Below are 6,000 nucleotides of genomic sequence, written 5' to 3' on the forward strand. Positions count from 1 at the left end.
AAAATACCTAAAATTAAAACCTTGCAGGGCTAAAGCATGGATCTTCATTTACCTTGAAAACTTGAGTTATATACTAAATATGCTAAATGACATGCCAGATAAATGACATGTCAGTATGTTATGATAGTTACAGTTCAACCAACAGGAAAAAAGTAGAATCCATGATTAAACACACACACACTCTCTCTCTCTCTCTCTCTCTCTCTCTCTCTTTACTCACCAATGAAAAGCAAACTACATGAAGCACCTAGGCAGGTTCAGCCCCCCGGCCTGAAAGTTTGACTAGAAGAGAGAAACTTAAGAGAAAAGGAAGGAGCTAAGCCACATTGGCTTCCTCCTCAGAAACCAAGAAAAAAAAAATGAACTGGGGACATTCAAATCACTAACACCCCTAGAACAAGTCATTATGGTGTACAGGCACATTCCCACTTAGAAACTGTGAGGTATAATCAAGTTGTAATTTTTAAAGCCCTGAATCAATAAAATATGCAGTAAAACAATACTAAGATACCAGAATATCTAAAGTGAGACTTTTAAAGGTAATTTTCCTTTAGCTATAGACAAGGTTAACCTCATTACTGCTTACGGTTTTACAAATTAAGAACATGAGAAGCACTGTACGAAAACATTTAAATTACAAAAAGGTCTGTAATAAATGTTCTGGAGAAGTAATCTGTTATTTCTCCATATCTAAGAATTTTAAATATTAGAAATTATACTAACTGCTTTTTCCAGCCTTTGGTTTTAAAAAACAGTAATATAAAAAATTACCCCCAATTTTTTTTACCATCAAAGAATATCTTCTATCCAAACCATCATAAGAAAAGACTATTCATAAGTATAATGTATACAAAATTTTACATTTTATAATCAATTTGCTCTACAAATACTAGTCGAAATTGATAGCTTTACCATACAGCCCATTTTAATGATCAAGTGTTAATGTGTCATAAAAAACAGAAGTAGCTTGATGGACCAAATCAGATTTTAACCACCAATGACCTGAAGAATCTCAAATTTGGGATTAAATTAGCCCTTCCTTCTTTGCATCAACAAATACTAAACAGTTTGCTAGTTGACTGTGGTCTCAGGAATAACATGTGGAAAAGTTTAATATCTGTTGTGGGCAGAGATCTCATGGTTCAAATATTTCTCCTTCAGTTTGTATGTATGTGTGAGAGTGTGTGTGTGTGTGTGTATGTATGTGTGTGACAGACAGACACCATGCAAGAGTTGTTTACATCTTTCAGTAAAGGGGCAACTCTACATTAAGGATATAATTGAGTAACTACAATTCATAAGGTACCTGGGAATCAAAGACAGTCTATAAACTTAAAATACTAGTATGGTATTAACTTGAAGCAAAGAACAATTACTTTAAATCATCTTACAGCCCAAGTGTATTGTAAACCAAATAAAAAGTCACTATGGGATCTGTTTTTTTCTTTAATTTTCCTCTCTTATGGAACCCGAATCTAAATGAACTGTTAAACACTTAGTCTAAAGGTATGCCAAACATTTCTTAAGGTCTTAACAAAGAATCAACTTTTTTTTTTTTAAACAAAACGAGGCCTAGGTTAAATATTTTATTTGGCTTCTCAAGATGGACTGAAAAGTTGGGCACCAGCTCCAGACCAATTCCTGGACGCACATCAAACACAGCCCTGTCATTTATCCAGTCAGTCAAAACAATCTTTTCCATCTAACTCTTTAATGTTTATGTCCTAAAAAGCTGCTAATTGAATCCAGCTCTTGAAATCTATTTGTTAAAATCTATACCATCTAATCTGTAAATGGACAAAAATGAAAAAATACATGTTAACTTTCCTGGCAAAACAGAAGAGAATCCACCATACATAAACAAAATGGAGAGGGCGATGTTTTTAATATTTGAATAGTTTTCTCTTAAAATATGACAGAGACAAATTCCCAATGGTTTTAAGAAATTGAGAGTATCTCAAACTGTTTTTACAATTAAGGGGACACAGTGTATTTAAAATTCCTCAGAAAAATCTAAAAATACAAAAGCACTCTACAAATTTAGCCCAGTATTTTTTTGGAGGGATAGGGAATAAGTGTAATCTTTTCTCCTAACTTTACTCGTGAATTTTTATAATGTATCATATTCAGTAAGGAAACCACAGATAAACACTTTAAGATCTGTTGAGTCACACTAAAAACCTCAAACTCATTTTATCTGCAGAAAATCAAAATCCCTGTTTTCTCCCTCATTTTCTTATTGTATATACAGCCTAGAAGGAATTAAGTGGCCACCAGCCTATTTCTGATACTTTTTGCACACCTGGAATCACAGGTTCTTTCCATCATCACTGACACAGGGCTGACTCCCGAGAGGAACAGATAGAGTAGATAAACTCTAAAGCAACAAAGATCCCTTATAAAGGTTTCCATTGCTTCGTAAGAAAATAAGGAAACTGAATGGGGGGAAGTAGGGGAGACAGGCATCTCCCAATCCAGGTTTTCCATTAAGAACCACTCAGTTAATGATTCTTCGCAATCTTCCCTAAGGAAGGTAAAACTGTCATGAAAGTAATATATTTTAAAAACTGCAGCCAACATATACAGTCAGGCTAAATTCTCAAATACCTAATTCACTGCAAGTTTTTATCTCGAAAGTTCAGCCAGTGGACTGGGATGTGACACACAAGCATTCAATTACAAAATTAGTCCATATAAATCTCAAAGTCTAGTGGAGGCAAACATAATTACAGTTTATTCTTACACGCGCACCCACACACACATACACACACAGATTCTCTAAGGAAAGCCACCTTCCTCACCACACAACTGAATATCAACGTGGATAATTAAGAATGAATACTGAAACTAGGATAAGTACACTGGTTTCCATTACACTTTTCAAACCCCAAATAATTTTTCCTTATAATGGGGTAACACGACCATGTAAGAATATCAAAAATGGCACTGTAAGCAAAACGTACCTGTAACGTTAAAGATTTCATGCACTTGGAATCATAAACACTTTGTAAGAAAAGCCTGCTATCTAGCAACCCCTCCAGACATTCTTTTCCATTTAGAAAAGGGAAGGGGAGGAGAGTGGGGAGAGAGAGAAAACTTCGCTTAAAGTCTGTCTGAGTACATACTTAGAAATGGACCCCAAAAAATGTGTTTTTAAAGCAGGTCTAGAGTTAGCAGTGAGATACAAGTTCTGCGGCCTACAAGGAACAACCCCAAACACGCTACCCTACAATCAAACACTTCCAAAACACAGAGCGTACAATGAGCCTGAGTTGTCGGATCAGGCAGACACACCGGAAAAGTCAACCTCAGTCTCCTTCCCTTTCAAAGTCGTGCGTTTCAGGTGTGTGGCACCGGCTGCCGTGGCTGGCAGCAGAGAGGGAAGGTTCTGCACGCGGGTACAAGTGGGCGAATAAGTTAACAACCAGGGAACGAACACACACACACACACACACACACACACACACACACACACACACACACACAACCTCTCCCGTTAAGCGCTCCATCTTTAAGGAGTGTTTACTGCGCGCAGTCAGCAGCCGGATTCAATAATCCCCGCCACAGGAGCTCCTCATCCCCTCAACGACCCCACCTGGGCAGTAGCCCAAGGGCTGCTCCCCGACGCCCCGGGAGAGAACCGTGCTTCTCGGCCCAGGCTTTTCGACCTCAAATCCGCCAGTAATTCCAACCGGGGGACCCCCCCCCAACAAAAGACACCCGAGTCACCCTTGGCTTTTGTAAGAATTTCCAAACAAGGCAGAGTGGTTTGCAATTACTCTCCCTGAACTAGGCCTTCCCACGTTCCCGACTCTCCACTCACCATTGATCGCGACCCTGGCCCTTCTCAAGGCCACAGGCACCCCCCCCCCCCCCGCCGGCTCGGCCACACCGCGGCCGCCCCGGCCCGGCTCCTGCCGCCCGCCCAACCCCCTCACCTGTCAGGCGCAGCTTGACGGGCCCGTTCCTCCGGCCCCCGGGGTTAGACATGTCCCCGGCGGCGGGGGCGGCGGCGGGGCTGCGGCCGCGGCGCGGGGCCCGGGGCCGGCGGGCGGCGGGCGGGGCGGGGGCGACGGCGAGGCGCGGCTCAGTCACCACAGCGGCCGGGGCTGGGGCCCGAGCAGCCGGCGCCGCGGCCGCCACGGCCGGAGGGTCCCGGATGTGCCGAGCGTCGTCGCCATGAGCCGCGGAGGGAGCGGGACGCCGAGCTCCCCCCTCCTCCCACTTCTCCTTCCTCGGCCCGGGACGCACAACAAAGCGGCAGCCGCGGCCGGCCGCGCCGCCTCCGCCCGCTCCCGCGCCCCCGCTGCCTCCACGCAGCCGCCTCCGCGTTTCCCTCCTTTCGGCTCGGCAAGGCCCAGGAGCCGACGGGGCCGGTCGGTTGAGGCGGGCGGTGCTCGGCGGCGCCGGAGCAGGACTCGGGGCTCGGCCGCTTCCTCCTCCACCCGCCCTCTTGTCTGAGGGAACCGGGTCTTGGGGCCGCCGCCGCCACTCGTCGGCTCCGGGGGCGGGGAGGAGACGGAGGGGGGCGGGACCGACGGGGGCGGGGCCAGAGGGCGGGGCCTGGGCAGGCGCGCACAGGGTGCCTGGGGCGCTGGGGCGCCAGGCCCGGGTTCGGCCTGGGCGCGTCGGTCTGTGCTGGTGTGTCCTGCTGTCCCATGCAGGAACTTGAGGAAGGAGCGGGCAAAGAAGCAGAGTGGCGGCGCCGAGGTCTGTCGTGCCAGGAGGGCCTAGTGTTCAGCCCGCTTAAGGGAGAGCTTTTGTCAGTGCAATGCAGACCGCTTTTATTAGACGCCCACTGCGTGCAGGGCTCTGAGAGGCTGGGGCGAGCAAAGTTATAACCGAATCCGCTGCGCTCCGGATTGAGCGTCGCTGGGGTGAGGGAAGAGACACTATTCCCTTACCGAGGGTTCCAGCAAACCCCCCGGGGTGTTTTGCTCCTGGTATCGTAGTTGCCACCACCATCCAGGACTCACCTGGTGAACGAGATCAGGTTACCGGCCTGCTTGGGCTCCTTTTGCAGCTGTAGCTCAAGGATAGGAGGATAATAATGCCTGCAAGGATAATTAACAAGATAAGCCTTCGAGAGCAATGGATGAAAAGCTCTTCCTACAGTACTGTATTTCGTTATCTCAGGAGGGAAAAAATAGAAAATGAAATAAAAATAAGTGTACCTTACCCTTTGACCCTGTAATCGCACTGTTAGGAATTTATTCTTGATATGATAGTACAGATGTTCTTTGCAAACTTCGGTTAATAACAAAAGGGGGATGAGCTAACAGCCTAATGGCGAATTACATCAACAGCATGGGTTTTAATGCCATTTAAATGGCAATTATGAAGACCATATAATATGGAAGAGTTTACAAATAATCAAGTTTAAAAGCAGAATAAAAAGTTGTATGTATGCATGCAAACGTATGCATGGGGGATTTTTTGTGTGCCTTATTAGTTTTGCTTAAGACTACTACTATTGCAATTTTAAATGTTTAATAAAGTCTGATATATTTTAATCCTAAGTCAGTGTCAGTCATTTCTTTTAATTCATTAGTGATGTCATTTTATTCTCCAGATCAAGTTACCTCCAAGAACATCTCATCAGTCTGGATACAGCCTTACAATCAAAGTGATCCAAAAATTATATAAAGTTCTGGAAGTTAGACTAGAAATTCAGGGGACGGTGCTAGAAATTCATTCAACAAATACTGAGTGCCTACTATGTGCAAAGCAGTGAACAAGTTCCTTTAGAAATGCTTCTTTGTCCTACAGAAGCTCTGAAGATACACTAATCAATTTCAATAGTTGTGATCACAATTTAAAGGACTAGATGTATAATGGCAATAAAACTTAGCAAACTGATGTATACATACGCATTTGCCTCATTCTAATGGCACCCACTGTTCCCAACCACCCACTAACACAATTTGTAGCTTTGTATTAGGTAACAAGTTAGGATTTCAGAACACAATGGAGGAGCTGTGGAGATTGCCTGTTGTGAAG

At 44.7% G+C, this 6,000-nt stretch overlaps 1 protein-coding gene across 2 annotated transcripts in view; it reads right to left on the minus strand.

Moving 5' to 3' along the window:
* Window positions 1-3,990, minus strand: part of SMURF2 (SMAD specific E3 ubiquitin protein ligase 2) — a gene marked incomplete at its 5' end in the record, with an annotated part of 120,258 nt that extends 116,268 nt beyond the window's left edge. For both annotated transcript variants that reach the window (XM_079725318.1, XM_079725317.1), the window contains one exon: window positions 3,939-3,990. In XM_079725318.1, the coding sequence (XP_079581444.1) occupies window positions 3,939-3,990 (52 nt within the window). The remainder of the gene's footprint in view (window positions 1-3,938) is intronic.
* Window positions 3,991-6,000: the final 2,010 nt, after the last annotated feature.

The sequence above is a fragment of the Hyperoodon ampullatus genome (genome assembly GCF_949752795.1).
Source record: "Hyperoodon ampullatus genome assembly, chromosome: 19".
Classification (NCBI taxonomy): Eukaryota; Metazoa; Chordata; class Mammalia; order Artiodactyla; family Ziphiidae; genus Hyperoodon; species Hyperoodon ampullatus.